This window comes from Antechinus flavipes, chromosome 3, assembly GCF_016432865.1.
Source record: "Antechinus flavipes isolate AdamAnt ecotype Samford, QLD, Australia chromosome 3, AdamAnt_v2, whole genome shotgun sequence".
NCBI classification, from domain to species: Eukaryota; Metazoa; Chordata; class Mammalia; order Dasyuromorphia; family Dasyuridae; genus Antechinus; species Antechinus flavipes.
The window spans coordinates 331,572,403-331,598,097 of NC_067400.1; the positions used below are offsets into that span (position 1 = coordinate 331,572,403).

General features: G+C 32.6%; 1 protein-coding gene across 1 annotated transcript in view; it reads right to left on the reverse strand.

Annotated features, from left to right (window-relative positions):
• Positions 1-23,830, reverse strand: part of COPB2 (COPI coat complex subunit beta 2) — a 40,162-nt gene extending 16,332 nt beyond the window's left edge. Inside the window, exons 1-9 of the mRNA XM_051985637.1 lie at positions 23,719-23,830; positions 14,963-15,100; positions 10,333-10,419; positions 9,979-10,105; positions 8,988-9,136; positions 4,938-5,084; positions 4,013-4,112; positions 904-1,046; positions 456-655 (exon numbers count right to left, since the gene is read on the reverse strand). Of these exons, the coding sequence (XP_051841597.1) occupies positions 456-655; positions 904-1,046; positions 4,013-4,112; positions 4,938-5,084; positions 8,988-9,136; positions 9,979-10,105; positions 10,333-10,419; positions 14,963-15,100; positions 23,719-23,721 (1,094 nt within the window). The 5' untranslated portion in view covers positions 23,722-23,830. The remainder of the gene's footprint in view (positions 1-455; positions 656-903; positions 1,047-4,012; positions 4,113-4,937; positions 5,085-8,987; positions 9,137-9,978; positions 10,106-10,332; positions 10,420-14,962; positions 15,101-23,718) is intronic.
• Between the last annotated feature and the right edge of the window lie 1,865 nt (positions 23,831-25,695).

Genomic DNA, 25,695 nt, shown 5'->3' on the forward strand with positions numbered 1-25,695 from the left:
TGAAAATCCCATTACTAAAAGATCATATAATAAAAATCAAATGTGTAACATGCTATAATGAAGTACTCAAAAATATTTAAATACAAATGTATACTTCAGACTGCAAAATGAAGTATTATTATTTTTTATGTAACTCTGAATTTCTCTAACTTTAAATTACAGTAAGAAAAAAATGAGAAGTTTAAATCCCAAACTCATAGCAGGTAAACAGTTACAAAATACTTCCTTAAGATACATGTTCTAAGTCTAAACTTGCTTTTCTTTTCAACTTTCCCCAGCAATGATAAGGATTATGGCAGACAAAGATAAAGTAGGAGGCATAAACACTGCCCTGAAGAAGATGAAAGGACGGTGAGGATTATATACAAACGATGGAAAATAACATTAGATACAACATATACATGCAAAATCATATTGTATCATTCTATAGAAATTTGGAGAAAAGACTGTTTTACCGTCCATTAGGATTATGCTGAATAGTCTGAGGATATATTTCACAGCTTCCCATGTCTTTTACTGCAAGGGGCAATCTTTCTCCATCTTTGATTTCAGCATCTCCCATTGCTTTCAGATTGGCCTGTTGGACTTCAGAGTGTTTTGCCCAAATAATCTTTCCATTGGCATCCATGGACATAGCAGGTTCCTCTCGGCCAAGCTAGAAGAAGAATAAATTAATCTTAGCAAAAAGTGAAGAGAAAAAAAAAACCAACACCAAAAACATTCATTTCTTTTCTCATTTATCAGAGTGCTTCATTTCCCTTCCTCCACATTAAAATTTTAATGTTTTATAGAAGTAATTCTATTTAAACAAAGTTAGCAAGTTGAAAAACTATTAAAAAAAAAAAAAGACAATTGCTTTTCCTTAAGTTTAGTGACTTATATGGAATAATTACAGAAGAATACCTTAACAATGATACTGCCTTCATCATATCCCAAAGCAACATTATTGGATCCCCTAAGACTGGCCACACACCACACCCTCTCCATTCCATAGTTTAATGTACTTTCCAAACGGTAGGTGCTTGAATGCCAAATACGAACTGTTCCTGTAAACAAATGAGGTAATTAATTTTGGCTTAAATATTTGATAAAAAAACTTTCATATATAGGTCAGTAGCATCAAAAAAAAAATCTTTCACCCCATATAAGAATTACTTCCTAACATTTTAATAACTAGACTTTTAGGATATATTTTACAAATTGTTTTAAAAATATAGGCAATGGGGCAGCTAGAGGCACAGTGGTTAGAGTACCATTTCTGGAGTCAGGAGGACCTGAATTCAAATCTGGTATCAGACACTTTAACACATTAGTTGTGTGACCCTGGGAAAGTCACTTAAGCCCAACTGCCTCTAAATAAATAAATATAGAGGCAAATAAAAGAAAATCATACAAGAAACTTTTACAAAAAATTAGAAAATGATTAATTGAGGCCAATATAACTATCAGTGTGAGAAAAATTCTAAAGGCAACTCAAGACAGTCAATTTTCTTATTCTCTTTTGGCAGCTTGCTGACATCCTTTTTTTTCTTGAAATTCTCTTTTCTGGCCTATTGTAATCTCATATTTCTCCTTCAGTATCACTAACCATTCCTGTCTTCACTGTTGAAATTTTTTTACTCCTCACATCCTATTTAATGCTAGAATTTTCAAAGATTTAGAAAATTTGGCTTTCTTATCTCTATATTTTCACTCGATAATCTCATCTACTTCTATATCTTCAATTACTAACACTGTGTGGAAGACTCCAAATCTACATTTCCAATTTCAATTTCTTTCTTGAGCTCCAGGCCAACACTTCTAAGTCACTGATTACCTTTATCTAGATGCCTCATTGGCACATTGAATTCAATTTATTCAAAATTCATCCAGATAATTGTGAGAAAGACAAAAATTTCCTTAAACATGGTAAGTGAGCCTCACTTTATACTCTTTACTTTGAATTTGAAGCCAAAAGAATAATTTATACCTGATATTCCATGCAGCTTAGGCAAACCTATATTCCAAAAAAAAAAAAAAAACTAGGAAGCTAAATAGTCTATTTAACTAAGGCAAAGATTAACTAAGAAAAGTGAGATTGGGCTAACTTCAGAATAAAGTTCTTGAGCAAAAAATGTATTTATTAAATTAATGAAAAGTGTTTAACAATCAAGTTTAAATCAAAAGAAAAGGGAACATATTCAAAGAAGAGACAGAAACTAATGATAATATTATACCTGCATGGAACAAGTTTATATAAAACAAAAAGTATAAAATTTTCTTAGAGGTTTTAAAAAAAACAGATTTCCCTAAGTATCCTTTTAGTATGTTAAAAATCCAAAATCTAAAACAAAAAGAAGCCTCCTCCCACTACTTTCTGTGTTGGTTAAATCACATATGGAGTTATATACAGTTCTTGGCTCTGAATTTTAAGACCTAGATAAGCAGAAGAACATCCTGTAGGGCATAGAATGATGATGAGTGGAGTATAACTCATCACATAAGAGGAATAAGCTTAAAGAACAGGGAACATTTAGTCTGGGTAAAGTAAAGTGGAGGAGATAGAACATGATTGCTGTATTCAAATATTTAAAGAGTTGTCATAAAGAACAATTTGCTTTATCCCAAATGGCAGATCAGTGGGTAGAAAATATAGGAAAGCAAACTTCAGCTCAATATATGGGAAAATGGCTCTGATTACAGCTGACCAAAAACAGAATGAGCTGACTCAGCAAGAGAATAAATTCTCATCACTGAAAGTCTTCATAAAGAGATTAACTATATATTGGTTTGAAGATCTGTGTTTCAAATGAACTCTACTAACCCCTAAAATTCCTTTTATTTCTATGATTCTATTATTCCTCCTTTACTCCCCCCTCTCATCCTACAAATTCAATAATTCATCAAATCCTATTTTTTTGTATCTGACCTTTTCTTCATTATACAATGTTCCACCTCAGTTCAAGTTCTAATTATTTCTAACTTAAACTAATACAAGAGCTCAACTAGTTTCCTTACACCAATTCTCTCTTCCCCTAATTCACCTTAGAGCGATCAAATTCATCTTTCTATAGTTCTGAACGTATCACATACAATCTTAATGAAAATCACAATGGTTCCTCAATTACTACCCCTCTAAATAAAGTCTAGACTCCTTTTCCAGGAATTTAAGGTCCACTATGATCTGGTTCCAAACGATCTCTTTCCTGCCTTCCATGTAATCTTTTCTCAGTCTTAAGTGTACTTGCTGTTATTCAAAATAACTTGAAGTCCCCTAACTCAATGGTACCTGCTCACACCTTTGCCTTCCTCCTAAAGGATTTCAATTCCTACTCACTCTTCAAGGTTCAATTCAAATGCTTTCTCTTCTATGAAATCTGCTACCCTCAATTGCAGAAGCAATCTTTCCTTTCTCTTATGTTTATACCTCTCTTACTGTATTTCCAGATTATATCTTGCATAACACTTATACTTGACTATTTTATCTCCCCATCATTGTGTACTGGGTATCATGTGATAAATGTGTGAATGGGAAAAAAAAAACTGACCAGTCAGGGAACAGCAATAATAGAGAACTGATAAGCAAATTAGGTGTTCATGGATATCCACAGAAAATCAAGAAAATTAGAATATAGATCTACATTTGATGAAATAAAAGAATTTACTGAAATATCAGAAAGCAGGCAACAGGAGAATAGAGATTTTTTTTTTAATTCTTCATGTTACCCACAGTGCCTAGTACACAAGAGACATTTAATAAATATATACAGAGTAAATAAATGAGATTAGGCCTCATCAGTACCAGCATCCTACTTCTACCTATAGCTGAATCCAAATGTATCAAAATTATAATTTAACTATAATCTAATTAAGAACTGTATAATTCAATGTGAATAAATTTTAGAAGCACATTAAGTGCTTCCTAGATGCAAAATATTGAAGCACTAATAAAATATCAAGATATCAACCACAATGCAGAAACATTTTCCTCTTATACATCCATTTAATAATTTTAAAAATAGGAAAAACTTACCATCTTCTGAACCTGTGATGATGATTGGCAACTCAGGATGAAAACTGGCACAAGACACATTTTGAGCATGCCCTTCTAGTGTTTGTACACATGTTTTATTCTGCAATGTTATGAACAGAAAGAAAACTGATTTGTCTCTAGAAAAATGTGATATAAAATCTTTTAAAATAAAATCTAACCTATAGCATATCTGAAAGCAAAAAGAAATAATATTTATTTTAAGAGGAGAAAAAAAAGATTCTTATTCCTAGTTGAATATCACTGGTCTATATTCCTATGATAATAACCTTTTTCTTTGTAACTAACATATTTTAGTGGTCTATCTTAAAAACAGCATAATGTCATTTTTAATATGTAGGCTTATGGACTTCTATAAATAAGTTTAAATATAAGTCCAAATATTAAGTATGTTCACAACTTGTAATCTTAAGGACACATATTAATCACTTCTGAATATCTGTCAACATGACAGCTAAAAAATGGATACAGAAGCAGAAGAGAAAAGGAAATAATGTTCACAATTGAATGATTAGTGAAGTGACATGCATAAAGAAAGCATACTATCTCTGCCCACACAACAAAAGCATGCTTCTGTTTTGTTAATTCTTGTCTTGAAGAGCAAGTTTTGCTCACAAGGTTAATGAAGGTGAAAAAAAAAATTACTTAAAGTATTAATCTTTTTGTTTCTCTGGTTCCATGAAAATATAAAAATACATTTACCTCTTACATTTAAAAACATTTTTTGTTTTTGCCTTATTCTATTTTGACTTTGTATTATGTCTTATTCTAAGAGTGGTTTACATATAAACTCCAAGTTATATTAAATGAGAAACTGGACAAGTCAAAGTTTCAGTAAAATACTTAAGTAAAAAATGAAAAGAAACTAATTAAATTTGAAGCACTTTAAGTAATGAAAAAATTATACCTGGTAGTCCCATATTTTAACAAGGCGGTCATCTGCTCCTGAAATGAGGTATGGTTTGTCACCCCCACTATAGTAATCAATGCAGTTCACTCCTTTCTCATGTCCCTCCAAAGTAAAGTTAGGTGAGGAAGATCCAAGCTGCCATACCTTCAAAGTAAAAACAATAATGTTTGCTTTTACTTTCCAGGATCTAGTATCACTTATACTAAAAGGGTAAAAGAATTGTTCTCTTAAGATTATATCAATAATAAACAAAAAAATTATATTATTTAATCAACATGTAGAAACAGCTTTTGATAAAATACAATGTTAATTTCTATTTAAAAAATACCACTTGAAAATATAGATATAAATGAATTTTTCCTTAAATTAATAAAAAGCATTTACTTAAAACCATCATCAAGCATTATTTGTAACAGAGAGAAGCCAGAGGCCTTTCCGGTAAGATCAAAACAAGAAAAAAAGGATGCCTAACACAAATATAATTCAAGATTTCAAGATTGTATTGGAAATTCTAGCAATAGCAATAAGAAAAGAAAAAGAAATAGAAGGAATCAGATTAGGAAATAAGGTAATAAAACTATCTCTTTTTGCAGATTATGTGAAATAGTTGAAAAATCCCAAAGTCTCAACTAAATACTTAGTTGAAACAATTAATAATTTTAGCCAAGTAGCAGGACATAAAAGCAAAACCACATATATCATCAACATTCCCAAATATCACAAATGAAACTCTACAAGAAGAGAAAGTAAAAGATACCACATTTAAAACAACTCTCAACAGTATAAAATACTTGGGAGTATATCTGCCAAAATAAAGTCATGAACTACATGAACAAAATTATATTAAAGAAAACATTTTATACAAATAATATCAAATTTAAGTAATTAAAGAAATATTAATTGTTCGTGAGTAGGCAGGGTGAACTTAGTAAATAAGTTTTATCCGAACTAATTTAAATATTCAGCAACATCCCAATTAAAATTATCAAAAAAGTAATTTACCAAATATAAAAAAGTAACAAAAAAGATTTATTTGGAAGAACAAAAGGGCAATTATATCAAAAAAACTAATAAGGAAAAAATGTAAGAGAAGATTTAACAGCACCAGATCTTAAACTGTTTTATAAGGCAGTAATCAAAACTATCTGCAACTGGCTAAAACAAAATAGATAAGGAATTTACATAAGCAAATGACTATAGTAACTTTGTGTTTGACAAGTATAAAAACTTATGTTTTGGGAATAATAATTCATTATTTGATAAAAAAAAAAATCTGGAAGGAAACTGGAAAACAATTTAGCAGAAATTGGGTAAAGACCAAAATCTTACACTATTTACCAAGATAAAGTAAAAAAATATATATGAAGAAGATACAAAGTGAGGTATTACAAGACACTATGAAGAAAATGAAATATATTAACTATCAGACTTGTAGATACATGAATAATTTATGAATCAAGAGAGACAGAGTAGTATGAGATGTAAATTGAATAATTTTGATACATTAAATTAAAAAGGTTTTATACAAATAAGACATATATAGCCAAGATCAGAAGAAAAGCAGAAAACGGGGGAAAGGGAAGAAAAATATTACAAACAACTTCTCAGATAAAGGTTTTATAATCTTAAACATATAAAGAAACTTTGTCAAATCTGTAAGAATATGAGTCATTCCCCAATTGATAAATAGTCAAGGGATAGGAAAGGCAGTTTTCCAATGAAGAAATCAAAGCAGGTCATATGAAGGAATGCAAATTAAAATAACCTATCAGATTGGCTAAAATGATTGAATAGAAAAGCAATAAACGTTGAAGGGGATGTGGAAAAATTGGAGCACTAATTCTCTGCAATTAAACTGTGAACTGATCCAACTATTTTGGAGAGCAATCTGGAATTATGCCCAGAGAGTTATTAAGCTATCTATACCTTTTGACCTAGCAATAGTACTACTAGGTCTGTTTCTAGGGAAAAAGAACAAGAACCTGTATGTTCTAAAATATTTAATAGTATGTCTTTGAATGGAAATTAAGAAGATGTCCATCAATTAGGGAATGGCTGAATAAGCTGTGGTATATGATTGTGATGAAATAATACTATGTTTTAAGAAATGAAGAGCCCAATGACTTTAGGAAAACATGGACAGACTTGTACAAAATAAAGAAAAAGCTTAAATAAAGAGAATGTTATATACAGAACAGCAATATTGTTTTAAGATTGATCAACTAAGCGATTTTATATTATATAATTAGCATATCACAGTAATGATAAAATTAATAGTATAATAAAATACTCATTTAAATTATTAATGTAAGATAATAATAGTATAACAATAGTAACAGTCATATTATAAACACCCAAAATAATCATGAAGGAATTATAAAGGAAGACACAATCTGTATGTAGAGAAAGAATTGATAAACAAAATAATATTTTAAATTATTTACACATACACGCATCTAATAGTGTCATGGGGGTGGAAGAATAAAAGGAAAGTTATATGATAATTTTATTATATATTTAAAAGGAACAGCAAGTTATACATAATAGATTTGCATTTTCATGTGCAATCATCTTTTTTTCTATTTCACATTATGGAAATGCTTGTTTTATTTCTTAAGTTCAGAATAAAATAAAATATTTAGGAATATAGACAAGCATTTGGGTGGTGGTAGGGAGGGAGGTGATGTTTAATATTAGCTTGCTTGCTACAAAAACAATGGAATTAAATTGAGCTTAGGAAAGATAATAATTTGGTCCTTTGCATATAACCCGCACGTAATATTGACAAATGTAGTTGTGCTAGATGCTTAAATCAAAGGTAAGTAAGTTATCCAAGTTATTCAACATTCCAAAAATCACAGCTGTAAGAACTAACACTAAATGAATTTAGGTAGTTCCATTTAAAGAAAAGAAAAGGGAACTGAGGAAACAAATATTAACAAAAGAGAAGAGGAAGTATTCCAAGTTTATAGAGAGATATAAATAAATCATTCATTCAGCAGATAATTGCAGAGGGCCCATAGAGGATACAAAAATATACCAGCAACTTAAAATCTGTGGCCTTAGTGTATATAGTTTCTAGTAAGTCAGAATTATAAAGTCCAGAAATGAAATTTGAATATTTCCATTCTTTACTACAGAGAAGGAAAAATAGAAAGAGGGTGGAAGAGAAGAAAATCAGAATGTTAGAACCTAATATTAAAGTCATGTAGGTAAATCCTCTTACTTTACAAATAAGAAACTCATTCAGTAAAGTGACTTGACCAGTTACATGGCTAGTGAACAGCTGAGATTGAACTTGATCCTATGTTTAAATGCTCTAAATCCCATATTCTTTCTACTAGATTAGAGAACTTGAATGGAAGAGAGGATAAAACCCTGAGATGGATCCTAATCATAGGATTCTGTATGAGTAAGAAAGGGTTAAATAGTGATCAAGATAATTGTTAGTTGAAATAGAGGCAAGCAGTAACCAATGTTAGAAACACTTGAGTTTTAGTTTATGAATGTTATAATGATAAGAAAAATATTTAAGAAAAAGGTAATCTGGATATTTAAAAGTAAAAACAATATATAGAGAAGAAAATAAAACAAAGACACTAAAAGGTAGACAAGACAGGGAATAAGTAATCTAGAAAAGTCTTGACATTTTTAAGTCTTCTAATATATTTTATATAATTTCACATGTATAACCTATATTTGATTGTTTGACATCTCAGGGAGCGGAAGAAGGAAAGGAGGAATAGAATTCAGAATTCAAAATTTAAATAATATTAAAATACGTAATTGATGAGAAAATAAAATATTATAATTAAAGTTTGCCAATAACTAAAAATCATTATTCTAGAAAAGCTAAACCTTCAGTTGTGATCATTTTTTTAAGCCAGAAATCATACTTTTGATTTAAAATAAAAGGACACATTTGACTTCAAAATTAGTTTTTGAGAAGAATTATTTTGAAATGCTAATTAATTTAGCCTCCATGGAGACAGTGAAGCATCTAAAAGTCACTAACAAACACAATTAACACAAATATGTCTACTGTACCTTGATGGTTCTATCCAAAGAAGCACTGGCAAACTGATTATTATCCTTAGGATTTATGACAATCTGCATGACATAGTGAGTATGTCCTTCAAACACCTGTGAGCAAGACCATTTTTTATCCCAATCCCACAGTTTAATGAGCATGTCATCTAATTTAAAAAAAAGAAAAATATTTCAAATTACTAGATTGTTTACATTGTAGTCACTGTCCTTACAAAAGTCTTTTAAAAGTTTACTAATGAATGATTCTAAAATGGTAGGAAAAATGCAAACTACAGAAGAAAAATAAAATTAAAAAAAAACTAGTTCTTTAAAGTACATATGTAAATTATCTATAATAATATAATCAAGTATAAGATTTTTCTGAGAAAATTTAAAGAAATAATCATTTGAAAGAAGCAATAATAACTAAGAGAAATAAATATGACTGCAGGCTAAAGTCAATATAATTGACTAGAGGATATCATTAGCTCTGCAGGAATCTGAAATGGCTCTTATGATGAAAAAGATATTGATATTAAAATACGAAAGAAGTAATCATTAATGCCCATATCTTGATCTTAATTGTTAAATGTTTTAAATGTCCATAACCAGTCTCATGACATTTATTTTACATATGGCTCCAAAAGACTTGCTGTTTTGTGCATAATGTTAATAAGCAAAGCTAATCTAACAACAAAAGTAAAATTGACTGGGAAGGGGAAATCTGCCAAGACTTCACTAATTGGTATGTAAATGAATTTTCTATTTGGCAGATATTTGAGCAACCAGATCTTCGGATCTTGCTGTTTCAACTATTACTTTTCAAATTCTAAACACAACTGATATTTCATGAAAAACACAAAAGCAGTCAGCAGATTTAAACACTATATGCTAGTGGATGTTAGAAATATCCATTAGAACAGCAGTATAAGAACAAGGTTTCTTAGTGAATGGACAATGAACAACCTAGAGAATTTTGGATGATAAAATGGGACATTATATGTCTTACCACTGCTGGTTAGAATGAAAGGCTGAGTTGGATGGACAGCAATACAACGAATATAGTCTGAGTGTGCTTCAAACATATGAACTCTCTCCAAAGTGTTATAATTGAAGACTCTAATTTGCATATCATCCTAGAGATAGAAGAAACAAAAAATTCTAAATAAGTACTGATATCATATTTATTAAGTAAATTGAACAAAAGCCTTATTATGGGCATAAGTTACAAAGTTGAGATTTCAAAAAAATTAACTGATTTAAAAAAAGATAGGAAAAAAAATTCTAAAAATTATTTACATATTTGTCAACAAATTTAGAAAATGATAAAAGGAAAGTACTCTCAAAAACTTGGACTACTTACTGCTCCAGTTACCACCCAATTCTTTCTTGCAACAAACTTTGCTGCTCGAACAGGAAGATCACATACTTCAAATGTCTTTACCAGAGTCTTAAAAATAAAAAGAAATACACTGAAGTTGTGATAAATTGAAGAATAACCTCTGCTAGTTTAGAAACAATGAACACTGTTAATTCCATATTACAATAGAACAAAAATGATAAAAGTATAAAATATGCAGGATATATACATTAGATAGCATTTTAATTTTATCAGTTATCTTCGATTCCCATGTCTTGTCAAGTGCATTGTATCTGATATGATTTGGATCAGTGGTATTAAATTTAAATAGAAATGATCCCTGCAGGTAGTATTAAGAATCCAGAAATTAACATTACCTGTTTTATTGTTAATATTTAACATGTAATTGGGGGGAAAAACATAATTAAAGTTTTCTCATAGCTAAAAATACCCTCAGAGAAGCTAAATTTTCAGTTATGATATATTAGGTCTCAATTATATTATAACCTGATTGGGCCTCACAGGAGTTTGTCTTTTTTTTTTTCTCCCTTCCAGCTATACTCCTCTCCTCCCAATTTGACACCTCTGATTTAGATTTAGAATAGAACAATAATCTATGTAAATTTAATTTTATAATAAGAAATGGTTAGTAATGAAAAATGAGGCGTCATAGAAGTTAATTGCAATATCATATTAAATATTCTTTATTCTTCAATACTCACTAATACATAAAGTAATAAAAGTGATGAAATTTTGCCCTTTAATTTTAACAATAAATTAAAGAAAGCATTAAATTTGACACCATTTACTATAAACCACCAAACCAAAAAATAGTCATGTCCCAATCTATAAAAATGTGTTCTTTGTACTAGATGACATTTAGGTAAAATTTTAGGTATTTTAAATATTTAAATATTATTTTAACTGATTAAAATGAGCTAGCATTTAATGGAGCAAACAGTTTTCATATTTGCTAACAAAGACAATTTGCTTAAAACTACAAAATTTGTTTTCATAGGAGTATCTCTTGCCTCCTGTTAAAAATATGTCTAGAAAAAGAGGAAAACGCAAATTAAAGATTTCATTATATCTAACAGGTAGGTCTTCAAGAACATACATACATACATACATACATACATATATATATATATATATATATATATATCTCCATCCCTTAAAGTATGGCCAGAAAAAACTAAGATCTGATTGCCAAATTCCTTATTCCCACAATTTTTTCTAGATAAAAGATTCTTATAAAAGGAAAGTGTTGAGAATAGTAATGATCTAATATCTGAAGGAGTTCCCAAACATAAAAAAAAAAAAAAAATCTTTCAACTATTTTAATATATCATGATCTGTCCTAACGTGGTTTCTCTGTTGCCATATTTAACAAGTAGTATTAAAGCAACAGAGCACCTAAGGTGGTGTAGAAGATAGAGCAGAGGGTCTGGGATCAGAAAGCTATGAATTCAAATGTAGCCTCAAACATTTACTAGCTGAGTGACCTCCACTGAGTCATTTGACCCTATCTGCTTCAACTTCTTCATCTGTAAAATGAGCTAGAGAAAGAAATGGCAAACCCTTCCAGTATATTTGTCAAGTAAACTCTAAATGCAGTTACAAAGAGTCAAAAACAACGGAAACAAGTGAACAACAAATTAAAACAACATTTTTAATTTCTATTTTGTAGAAATAGGTAGAATATAAGTAACTTTATCCCTAAGAATTCTTCCTCTTCAAAGTTTTTGGGTAAATATTTTCACAAATGGATTATTCCTGAACAATCTTTATTTTTTTTATTAATGGAATACATAGAATATGAAGATATGGATGAAATAAATATTTAGGTTAAAATGTGCATAGGTATCTTTCCAAAGTATTCTCTGACACAGCTCTAAAATTAAAAAACAAACAAAAACACATTTTTTTGGTTGTACTTTTAAAATCCATTTTAATCAAGGAAGCATCAACAGATAATTTGCTTTTAACAAAATTCATTTCCTCTGGGTCTTTCTTCAAGCAACAGGACAGGAATAACTGAATTTAATGAGTTTGCTATAAGAGAGGTGTCAAATTCGCTTATAAAACTCCTCAAATCAGATCATAATGTAATTAGGAAATGTTTTACAAAACAAAATTACAATACAACATAATGTTAAATTGTGGCTTTCCCAGTCAGTAAATAGTCAGCAAGGGTCCAGTTCTATCTGAATTTGACACTTTTGTTCTATAATACCAAATTCTATCTTAGTAAACCTATTTTTCATTCCTGCCCAGAGTGTCATACTAACAATGGTTTCTGTGAATATGACAACACATATTTAATGAAAAATGCCATACAACTGTTAAGTTCACGAGCTACCATTGCTGAATTATGACAATTCAAAAAGCATCTCATTTCCCTTAACAACTTACCAACATCTTGGAGCACTCTTTACTAAAAATCAATTATATAATTCAAACAAATTTTAATTAACATATCAAAACCTATTGAACACATTACTCCATTAAAAATAATTACAGCAGAATATAGGAGTACTGGTCCTTTCAGATGCCACTGCTTTAGAAAAAGTAAAATATTCTTTTAAATAGCCTTACCTATACCAGCAAAAAGATTTTTAAAAAGTTTACTTTTCCTAAGTCAAAATAATAAGGACTATGATGTAATTATCCTTTGTATTATTAAGCTTCCATATTAAGAAATATTGGATTCATTATGTCAATCTGGGTATTATTTCAAAATCATTAAAACTAGACTTGTATGTAGTTAACAAACTAGAAATTTAAGACATGATTTTGAAAGGAATAGGTGTAAGAATGATAAATGTGTTTTCCTCAGTTCTACTCTGAAACACTTTCCCTACAAACTAAAACTAAAAAAATCAAACTGTTCTCTTTCAAATCTTCTTTTGCCAAACAGCAACAGAAAGCTCAAGGAAAATGCAAGCACAATTTCTAAAAAAACACACAAAATTTTTTTTGCAAGAATAGGAGATTAACTATGCTGAATGGCAAGTACTACAGAGCAAATATAAATATGTTCAGACTTACTGTCTCTACTAAGATGATTCTCTAAAAGATTATCATGTAAAGATATGGACAGGGAAGAGAATCCTCAATAGCTTTTACAATTACAGTATTTTCAGTGAATGAAATAGCAGAGCAAAAGGAAAGTCAAAACAGCAGCTTTATGAGACATCAAAAGTGAAACAAGAAAATGGCAAAAAAGTCTACTGGTAAGGACAATGGAGTAGGAAATTCATTAAGAGCTGAAAAAAAGTTAATCAAGCAACACAGACCAATTAAAGAGATAATGAATGGGGGCAGCTAGGTGGTGCAGTGAATAGAGCAACAGCCCTGAAGTCAAGAAGACCTGAGTTCAAATCTGGCCTCAGACACTTAACACTTCCTAGCTGTGTGACCCTGGGCAAGTCACTTAACCCCAATTGCCTCAGCAAAAAGAGAGAGAGAGAGAGAGAGAGAGAGAGAGAGAAAGAGAGAGAGAGAGAGAAGAGAGAGAGAGAGAGAAAGAGAGAGAGAGAGAAAGATATTGAATGCCTAGGCGGTTCTCTGAATGATATAGAAAGGACACCTCAACCTCAAGGAAATTACAAAACAGAAAAGCAGGCAAAACATATAAATGATAAGAGCAACAATATAATATGTAATATAATTAAATTCAAAATTGTTAGGTAAACATATGAGTTTAACAAAAATTAAATAGTTTATACGTGATACTAGCAGCATTGGAATCAAATTGAGTATAAGAGCAACACTATCAATCCAGTGCATTAGGAAAATTACTCTGGGAACTATATGGAAGGCCTGGTAAGGAAAAAAATTAACATAACAGACAGAGCTAGAACAAAACTTAGATTTAGAACTCAAGTTTTCTTGACTCAAAATCCAGTGTTCATTGTACCAATTAGATTGGAAGTAAGGGGACTAATTAGGAGACTATTTGTCTCCTCACAGAAGACACATAACAATAGTTTAAACTTAGGTGAAGGATCTTGTAAGTGGAGAAGAGGAGATCAATTCAAGAGATGCTTTGGTGGGTAGAACTAAGACTTAGCAAATGATTAGATATGGGGGTTAAAAGAAAGTAAGGAGTTACAAACTTAGGTGGCGAAAGATGGTAGTTAGGGAAATTTATGAAAATAGGGAAATTCAGAAGTAGGATGAATATGGTGAAGAATTCAGTTTTGGACAAATAGAATTTGAGGTTCTTTAGGGAAATATAGTTTGAAATATCCAGGTAGTTGCCATTGGCACTCAAGAATGACTAAGGTTAGATATAGCAATAAGCACAGGCATATAATCTACTAAATTGATAACCATGTGTATATGATCAAGAATTAGCTGTACTTGTTCCACAGCCTATGTTTGGTTACAGTACCCAAAAATATTACATAATATCTAAGTCAGTAAAACTAATTTTTAAGATTGTTGGAAATTTTTCTTAAATAACATATATTTAACAACTTTGCTTTTCTGTTTTGTAATTTCCTTGAGGTTGTTAACAATTCATTGTGAGACACTAACTATATATATATATATTTCACTTTTACATTGAGTTCACACTAATACAGTACTTTATTTTCTACTTAGTACACTAAAAATATATTCTTACCTGTGTTTCATGATTCCAAACACAGACACTGCCATTGTAAAGACTAGCCAACATCCATGGCTCTGTAGGATGCAAATCAACACTCTTGACTCGATCAGATCGAGCAGTGAGCTTCCTCTTGATATCAAGTCTAAGAGGCTAAGGAAAAATTAAAAACATTAACTTATTAAGTGAATAAAGTGCAACCATTTTTTCAAGAAGTCGTCCATCTTATATAAAAATTCTAGTATAATCTAGCTAGTATAAGACTAATTTTTTCCTTCACCATACCAAAATTCAGAAAAATTTTCATGTTTAATCTTGCTATTTTCTGTCTTACCACAGAAATTATAAATATATGAAAATATTCACATTGTCAAATCTTAAGCCTAACCATTTACCCAGTAATCCTCCTAATCTCTTGTAATTTTATGCTTCTAAAATTTGTGTCTTCTCAAAAAACAAACAAACAAAAATCCAATTGTTATTTAAATAGTACAAATAACATTAAATTACAAATAAATTCTTTTGATTATGAAAAGTCCAAATAATACAACTGCTTTAGTAAAAACAATTAAACAATTTAAAGAGAAATTGATTTTTAAGAGACAAATATAATAACATGAGGTTATATGAAACCACATGGGTTTTGGTACTTTTTGATTCTTTTTAGTCTAGAACTTATAACATATGTCTCTCAAAATAAGCTTTGAACATGGACTAAAAATTTATTTGAATTTTGTTTATATCTAACTTTCCCACTGTCTAATGCTGATGACATACAAGATTTATGGTATTTTAGTTCTGGACAACAACCTAGAAGAAAATGTCTAAATCTGGCGGAACAAAGTTGATGGAGAGGACAAACACTGCATTCTGAGCTTCCTTCTACCCTCACTTACTCATTACCAAATTCAGCCTCTGAAATAGTACTTGACTGGTAGAATCCACGAGTATTGGGAATAAAACAAATTACCAGCAGAAGATAATCTGGAAGAGCACCAGAAAAGGTCTGTCTTGATCGGGCGGGAGGAGGCCAGTGCAGGCAGGGAGGCAGAACATGGAGGCCAGCTCTGGCTGAGAGGATTCAGGGTGGGGTGCAGTCCCCGCAGGATAGAGAATTTACAGGGAGGACTCTACCACCACAGGTTGGCTGCTCTGCTTCAGTTACAAAGCAATAGATCAGCAGAGAAGTTACACAAACGCCAAAGGTAGAGTGTACCCCCAAAATGCCAGAGTTTCACAGGACCTGGCCATACCCACCCAGCACTGGGAGTGATTCAGCATGTACCACAGCGCAGCTGCGCAGAAATGGGCTCTTCCCAGGGCAGTGGCACTTCCGGAGCGCAGTCACTATTTGCAGCCTGTTCGCATAACAGCTACTATCCATTTGTCCCTGTTCTGTAGAGGAAACTAGTAACCTCCTTACCCTGAAGGCAGACCCTGAGGGCCTTTTAAAAAATGTGTAAAAAAATAAAATGAGCTCCAACTATACATAGCTTTTATACAGAAAGAGAATAGATTTCCAACCCTGAGGAGACTAACAGCAGACAGTCTCCAGACAAAATCCCACAGAGGTATGTAACCTGGTCCCCATCATACAAGGTTCTCCTAGAAGAATTTATAAAAGATCTTAAAAGAGAGCTAAAAGAAAAATTGGGAAAGGAAAGAGAAGCTTTGTAAGAGAGCATGGAAAAGGCATATAACTCACTAAAAGTAAAATTTGATAAAGTGGAAAAAGAAAACAATTTCCTGAAATGTGAATTGGAAAAGGTAAAAAAACTTTCAGGGAAACAGAATTTGTGAACTGGAAAAGATAAAGAACTCCCAGGAAAGTAGGATTTGTGAATTGGAAAAAGAAAATAACTCATCTGAACAAATAGAAATGAATGACTCGAGACATCAAGAATCAGTCAAGCAAAAGCAAAAAAATGAAAAAATAGAAAAAAATGTTAAATATCTACTTGGAAAAACAGACTGGAAAATAGATCTAGGAGAGATAATATGAGGATTATTGGACTTCCTAAAAATTATGACAAAAAAAAGAGCCTAACCACTATTTTATAGGAAATCATCAAAGAGAACTGCCCAGATGTAATGGAATCAGAAGGTAAAATAGGCATTGAAAGAATTTATTGAACACCTTCTGAAAGAGACCCCAAAAATAAAAACTCCAAGGAATATTGTAGCTGAATTTCAGAACTATCAGACTACGGAAAAAATATTACAAGCATCCCGAAAAAAACAATTCAAATACTGAGGAGCCACAATAAAAATCACTCAGGATCTAGCAGCTTCCACATTAAAGGATCAAAGGGCCTGGAATCTGATATTCTGAAAGGCAAAAGAACTTGGAATGCAGCCAAGAACAAACTATCCAGCTAAACTGAGTATTTTCTTCCAGGGAAGAAGATGGACATTCAATGAAACAGATGAATTCCATTTATTCTTAATGAATAAACCAGAGCTGAACAAAAAAATTCGACCTCCAAATACAAGACTCAAGAGAAGAATAAAAGATAAAAAGAACTCTTGAGAACTGTATTTCTGTTACGAGCATACATAAAGAGCATATGTATAATTTGATTTTGCTATTATAATACAAAAAAAAAAGGAGATTAGAAGTAGAAAGGGGATTGTATCAGAAAAAGGAAAAGGGGAGATAAAAAGAGGGAAATTACATCCCATGAAGAGGCAAAGGAAACGTGTCATATCTGAGGGAATTAAAAGAGGGGGAGGAACATTATGTGAATCTTACTCTCATCAGATTTGGCTCAAAGAAAAAATATTAGACATATCTGGTTTACAGAGAAACTTCTCTCACGTCATTAAAAAATGGGAGAGGAAAAGAGAAGAGGAAAAGAGAAAAGGAAAAGAGTGGGCTAAATAGAAGGGAATATAGAAAAAATAAGGAAAAGGTATAAGAAAGAGGGAGGGACTCAAAGGGGGTGGAAGGGATTCTAAAGAGGGAGAGATGTGTGAAGGCAAGTGGTGTCCATAAGTTTAATACTGGGGAGGAGGGTAATGGGGAAAGAAAATTAAAAGTATAATCTAGGGATAATAAGATGGCAGGAAATACAGATTAGTAGTTTTAACTGTAAATGTGAATAGGATGAACTCTCCCATAAAGCAGAGGCAGATAGCAGACTGGATCAAAAGCCAGCATACTACAATATGTTGTTTACAGGAAACACATTTAAAGCACTGTGATACATATAGAGTAAAGGTAAAAGGCTGGAGCAGAATCTATTATGCTTCAGGTGAAGTCAAAAAAGCAGAGGTAGCCCTCCTTATCTCAGATCAAGCAAAATCAAAAATTGATCTCATTAAAAGAGATAAGAAAGGAAACTATATTTTACTAAAAGGTAGCATAGACAATGAAGCAATATCAATATTAAACATATATGCAGCAAGTGGTATAGCATCTAACTTCCTAAAGGAGAAGATAAGAGAGTTGCAAGAAGACATAGATAGCAAAACTATGATAATGGGAGATTTCAACCTTGCACTCTCAGAATTAGATAAATCAAACCACAAAACAAATAAGAAAGAAGTTAAAGAAGTAAATAGAATATTAGAAAAGTTAGGTATGATAGATCTTTGGAGGAAACTGAATGGAGACAGAAAGGAGTACATTTTCTTCTCAGCAGTTCATGGAACCTATACAAAAACTGACCATATATTAGGACATAAAGACCTCAAAATTAAATGCAGAAAGGCAAAAATAGTAAATGCATTCTTTTGAGAGCACAATGCAATAAAAACTACATTCAACAAAAAGCTAGGGGTAAATAGACCAAAAAGTAATTGGCAACTAAATAATCTCATCCTATAGAATGAATGGGTAAAACAGCAAATCACAGACACAATTAATAATTTCACAAAAGAGAATGACAATAATGAGACAACATACTAAAATTTGTGGAATGCAGCCAAAGCGGTACAAGGGGAAATTTTATATCTCTAGAGGCTTACTTCAATAGAATAGAGAAAGAGAAGATCAATGAATTGGGCTTGCAACTTAAAAAGCTAGAAAAAGATCAAATTAAAAGCCCCCAATCAATTACTAAACTTGAAATTCTAAAATTAAAAAGAGAAATTAATAAAATTGAAAGTAAAAAAAATTGAATTAATAAATAAAACTAAGAGTTGGTTTTATGAAAAAATGGACATAATAGATAAACCTCTGGTAAATTTAATTAGAAAAAGGAAAGAGGAAAATCAAATTGTCAGTCTTAAAAATGAAAAGGGAAAACTTTCCACCAATGAAGAGGAAATTAGAGCAATAATTAGGAGTTACTTTGCCCAATTTTATACCAATAAATTTGATAACCTAAGTGAAATGGATGACTACCTTCAAAAGTATAGCCTGTGCAGATTAACCGAGGAAGTAAACTGCCTAAATAATCCCATTTTAGAAAAAGAAATAGACCAAGTTACTACTGGCTTATATCCCAAAGAGATATTAAAGAAGAGAAAGGGACCCTTATTTGCAAAAATGTTTGTGGCAGCCCTTTTCATAATGGCTAGAAACTGGAAATTGAAGGGATGCCCAACAAATTGGAGAATGGCTGAATGAATTGTAGTATATGAATGTTATGGAATAGTATTGTTCTATAAGAAATGACCAGCAGGATGAGTACAGAGAGGCTTGGAGAGACATACATGAACTGATGCTAAGTGAAATGAACAGAACCAGGATATCATTATACACTTCAACAACAATACTACATGATGATCAATTCTGATGGGCATGGCTCTCTTCAACAATGAGATGAACCAAATCAGTTCTAATTGATCTGTAATGAACAGAACCAGCTACACCCAGAGAAAGAACACTGGGAAATGAGTAAGGACCACAACATAACATTTCCACTCTTTCTGTTACTGTGTAATTGCATTTTTGTTTTTTTTATTCTCAGGTTATTTTTACCTTCTTTCTAAATCCAATCTTTCCTGTGCAACAAGATAACTGTATAAATGTGTATACATATATTGTTTTTAACATATACTTTATTGGTCTACCTGCCGTCTAGGGGAGTGGATGGGGGGAAGGAGGGGAAAAGTTGGAACAGTAGATTTTGCAAGAGTCAATGCTGAAAAATTACCCATGCATATATCTTGTAAATAAAAAGCTATTTAGAAAAAAAGTCTAAACCTAAAGGATTCCACTTGTACAGAAATCCATTTGTCAGAAATTAATTTTATTATATCTTTAACAACTATGGAAGTCTTTATAGAGAAACCTTTTTACATATTTCTCAATTTCTCAATTTTTTTATTAGGTTTACTATATGCAATGGACTAAGCACTGGAGGAGTTACCATAAGTAATATACAGTTCCTGGGTTACAATACAAACAGAAATAACTTTAATGTAAAATAATACATAACTGAATAAAGATGTAAACAAAGCCTTGTAAGAGGTGTAAGGAGGAAAAATTCATTATAGACTGCAGAGATCAAGGAAGGCCTCATGACAGAAGGATTGTTTTGGCTGGTCTTTCTAGAACAACCATCAAAAAGAAAACTTCAGGAATAAAGAACCAGCGACAATCAGCTTTTGAGAAAGAAAAGACAATTTCAGAAATAAATAACATGAACAAAGTTATGGGGACAAGAAAATGAAGTACGTATAACCAGAAAAGGTGAACAACCCAATTCAGCTAGATCAGAGATAATACAGCAGGAGGAGCAGTAAGACATGACTTGCCTTATTTCAATTTTCCAAATATCTGCTGGCATGATTTTTCTGCCAAAAATGCCAAGCAGATAATTCTTGATTTGCTTTAATAAATACATTATTCAGGAGGGGAATAAAAACAAGAGCAACTACTATTCTGAACCTGATTCTGGATAGAAAAGGAAAAACTAGATGCTGAAATACATGTAATGAAAACCTCGGGAAAAGGAAATGATCACTGAGAATGAAAGAAGCATGGCACAATGGACTGAGTTCTAGACTTAAAAACAGAAGACATGGGTTCAATTCCCACTTCTGATCTTTATCAACTGTGTGTGATACAAATTGTTTAAAGGCCATATCCTCATTTTCTTCATCTATAAAATAAGAATAGTAATTCTAGTATTTACCTAATGAGGTTGTAATGACAATCAAATGAGATCATGCAAAACAATTTTGCTGCAAACCTTAGAAGTGCTTTAACATTTTATTATTTATCCCTATAAAATTTCAGCTAATTTCATTTAGTTCAATATTCTAATTTGGTTAAAGAGTCCTCTGGATCCCAATTCTGTCCTCTAATATGGATTAACTATACCTTCTATCTTCCTGTCAACTACAAATATGGAATGCCATCTTTCCCTTTATCTAAGCTATTAATAAAATATTTAAAATAACATCTTGCCAAGTTCAAAATCTTGGGGCTCTCTACTACAGACCTCTATATTAACCATTAATGATTATTGTTTGGATTTAGGCATTCAACAATTCTATTACGCTATCTCTTATTTAACAACAACAAAAAAATCTTCTCACTGCCAAACTCCTCAAAAGAAGTGTTACCTCTGACTCTACTTCCTCACCATTCATTAACTGTATACTCACTTCCTTGGAGTCTGGCCACAGATCTCATCATTTAACCCAAACTACTCTTCTGAATGTCATAAAAAACTAATGAATTGCCAATGGTCTCTCCCTAGTTTTCAACCTCCTTGATCTCTGTGGTATCGGATACTACTGATTATGCATTTTATCTTGGAACTTTCTCCATCATAAGCATTAGTGAAACTTGGCATTCAGTAATTTTTCCTTCATTCAATAAATGTTTATTAGGCATCAAATATTTTCAATATATCAAAGGAAGATGCAAAGATCCCTTAAGACAAAGCCAATATCCTCAGAGTTTATAGTCTAGTAAGTAAATAAAATACACAAATTGTTACAAAGTGGTCTATATAAAATAACATGTTATGGGAAGTCCTGAAGGAAAGATATTTTCAACCGGAAACAGAGAAAGCTTCACAGAGAAAGCAGAATTAAACTACATTTTCATAACCAATAGACAACATTTGTATTATGGTTAGATGCTACATTTTAAGTGGGAAATTGACAAGCTAAACGGTATTTAAAGGAGGGTGAAAAGGATGGTATGACTCATAACCATGACATAACATGACATTGATAGATTGCTGAAAAACTGTTCTAGAGAAGATTTAGCAGAAATTTGCTTCAAATATTTAAAAAGCCATCATACAACGAAGTTAGATTTAGTTTATGTAATTTAAAACAAAACAAAAATCAGTGGGTTTAATTATAAAGAATGAGACTAATATTATGAAGAAGTTCCTAACAATTAGATTTATCTAAAAGTGAAGTACACTGTTTCCTGAAGTACTAAATGCTGTTCTTAAAGGGCTCAGATACAGATTGAATGATGAGTTGTCACACTAAAAGATTCAGGTAGAGGGTAGGACTAAATAACTTCTTATATTTCTTCCAACGCTATGATGTTGCTACTGAATGTATAACTTCAGACAAATCTTTTCATCTTTTCTGACCTATATCTCATATGGAAGATTAAATTTTTCCTAAGATTCTTTCTTGACCAAATAACTCTATGAATCTATGCTTTTTATGCTTTATGTAGGGAAAAAGGGAAGAAAATATTTATACATGTCATAAACATTATATTTTAAGAGGCAAGAAATTTTTCCTTTTATTCCTGAGTGTAATAACACAGTTGCCACCAGATATTTGTAAAGAAATTTCTGAGGAGAAATGATACTCAAGTGATATTAAAGTGGCAATTTTTGCTTTTGGAAATATAAGGAATGAATAAAAGTTTTTATATACCAAACTTTTTTTATAGCTCTAAAACACTTCACAAATCTATACTCGAACATCTTCAGATTATAAAACTATAGTTTAAAAGATTTGGAGATATAATTTTATTATAGTTTGTGTTTTACATACATAAAAATGTTTTCATGTCCTTTACTTAAATTTAAGCCTTTTACGTGCTGTATATTCAATAAGTACCTATTTTTGGTAATATATTCTGTACTAGCATCCAGTTTTGTATTATAGTGACCAGAGAGTTGAAAAGTAAGTTGAAAAATAATCTAAATGAGCACTTTAAAGGTGCTTTCATGCTGTTAATAGTTATGACTGTCACTTTCATCTTCTTCTAGGAAATGATCCGTTTCAGAGACCAGCATACACTTTGGAAAAGGGCATTATGCTTTATATGGCCTTAAGTCAGTACAATCCTTGTTTTCCCCTGGTTGTCACCTCCAGTAAACCTAGCAGCAGACTGACAGTTATTCAGGGCTTTAAAGATTTCAAAACGCATTGTTCACTATACCTCTTTAAGTCCTCCGAACAACTCCCTGGAGATGAAGACTACAGATATTATCATATCCATTTCACAGATGCGGAAACTGATGCTCTGAGAGGTCAATTTACCCACTAGAGAAAGCAGCCGACACCTCATTTCTCCCACTTGCAGCCCAACCTCCGCCCCTAAACCGCTCGCAGTCCGTCCCCTGCCCCATCCCTCCTTCGGGTATCGGCTGTTCCACAGCACCTGGATCCTGTAACTCCTGCACACAACCAGGTAGAGCTAGGGCAGGCCCCCAGGGCGCTCTCAGAGGACCCAAGGCCTGTCTCTTCCCCTCCCCCTCTCCCGACAAGGGAGGCCCAAAGGAGATCCCCAGAGCAGCCCTGCCTACGGCAACCCCTGTAGGGTCAGCACCAATGCGCGCCGCGCTTTCATCTATTTATTCATTTTTAATCCTGCAAGGCCAAGGTCTCACCATGGCTCAGTCAGCGTTGCCGGACTCCCTCGCTCGATGCCGGGTCCCGGGGCCCGCTGGCTCGGGGTCGACGCTGGCACTGGCAGAACACTGACCAACTGACTGACGTGGAGCTTCCGGGAGGCCGGCTCTCGCGAGTTCTGGCGCCTTTGCACGGAAACGCCAGAACTAACCTCGCGAGAGTTTTCACCGTTCTCAGGCTCAGAGTTCACATTTCTCCCACCCATCACGTACTTCACTTCCGTTCGTTACCTTGGTAACCCTGAGGCGCTAAGTAAGCCCGGTACCTCTGCTGTGCAATCTTTCCACTTCGGGTCTTTTTTCCCCGCCCAGAATCCAGAGGCCGGGGTCACCTGCTGGACTGCCGGAGGAGCTGCAGTGAACGTGGAGCTTGGGAGGAGAGACACTTAAAATTAACCATCTCCGCAATGCCCCAGGCTGAGGCGATCCTATCCTCCAGAACTCTGGGGCCGGAGAGGTGGAAGAAAACTTTCCCAGGCCGTCGGTGCAGCTTTCCCTTTCTTTCTTTCTTTCGTCCCGGAGGAAACGAGGCAACCTGGCCCAAGCGAGGGGTTGGGAGGTGTAAAGAAGTTCTGGTGTCTCTGTGGAAACCGGAGATCCATACTCAGCCCCCTTTTCCTCACAGTATTTAGAGATGGAAGGAATATTAGAGATCACTGCCCTCCCTCCCCCAATTCCTACCTTTTTACTGATGGGGGGAAAAAAATCAATAACCCGAAAGGGCAAATTGCCTTTCCCCCGAGTCACCCAACCATTGCCTTTGGAACCAGGCGGGTGGTGTTAGTAAACCGAAAAGGCTGGGTTTGAATCCTGCCTCTGATTCTTTGGGATCTCTTACTTCTCTGAATTAGTTTCTTCCGTATGTACGAACTGTACTAAGTATTTCAGGGGAGGGAAAAAATGTGTCCCCAAGCATTGCGGGGGAAATGAACATTGTTTTTATTACTGTATCTGTGAAATATATATATATATCTTTGTAAAAAACAAACAAACAAAAATCTATATTAAGTGCTTATATGAAGTGGTGGCAAATAGAAGAAAGTTGCCAGTGGAGCTTTGGGTCAATGAAGTAAAGAAAAAAGCAACCTCAACTTTCACGTGTACTTAAGAAGGGAGGGAAACCGAGCAAGAGGGGAAGTAATTGGCCTACCCCAGAGAGAATGAGGCCAGAGCAACTTCTTTAGTGTGGTAAGATTAGGCTTGGGAAGTTTTTGCATCTAGAATTTTATAACTGAGCAATTATTATAAATCCAGAACTCCATGAAACCACATCATTTCTATTTCTGGTCTCAGTTTCTGACTCTAAAAGATAGGAAGTGAAGTAAATTCTTTACTAACCCTTGACATTTAATTATTCTATGAAAGGTTATTGAGTTTGGGGAAGAAAAATGTATGTGTTATAGCTTGATAAATATTTTTCTCCAATTACATGTAAAAATAATTTTTCAAAATTTTGTGTTCCACATTCCCTTCTTCCCCTCCTTGTTCTGTGAGACAGTAAGCAATTTAATGTAAGTTATATATAATGTTATGAAACACAGCATGATGAAAATAAAATGAAAAATAGTATGCCTTTTTTTCAAATAGTGTGCTTCCATCTGCATTAAGGCATAATTTCTTTTTCTGGAAGTGGATAGCATTTTTCATCATGAATTCTTTGGAACTGTCTTGGTTCATTGTGTTGTGGAGAATAGCTAACTCATTTACTTTTGATCATTTTATAATAATATTGTTATTGTGTACAAGGTACTGGTTTTGCTCACTTTGTATCATTCATGTAGATCTTTATAGGTTTTTCTGAAATTAGTCTGCTTGTCATTTCTTATATCATAATAGTATTCCATTACAATCATATACCACAACTTGTTCAGCCATTCCCCAATTGATAGATATACCCTCAATTTCTAATACTTTGCTACTAAAAATATTTTTGTACAAATAATTACTTCCCCTCAC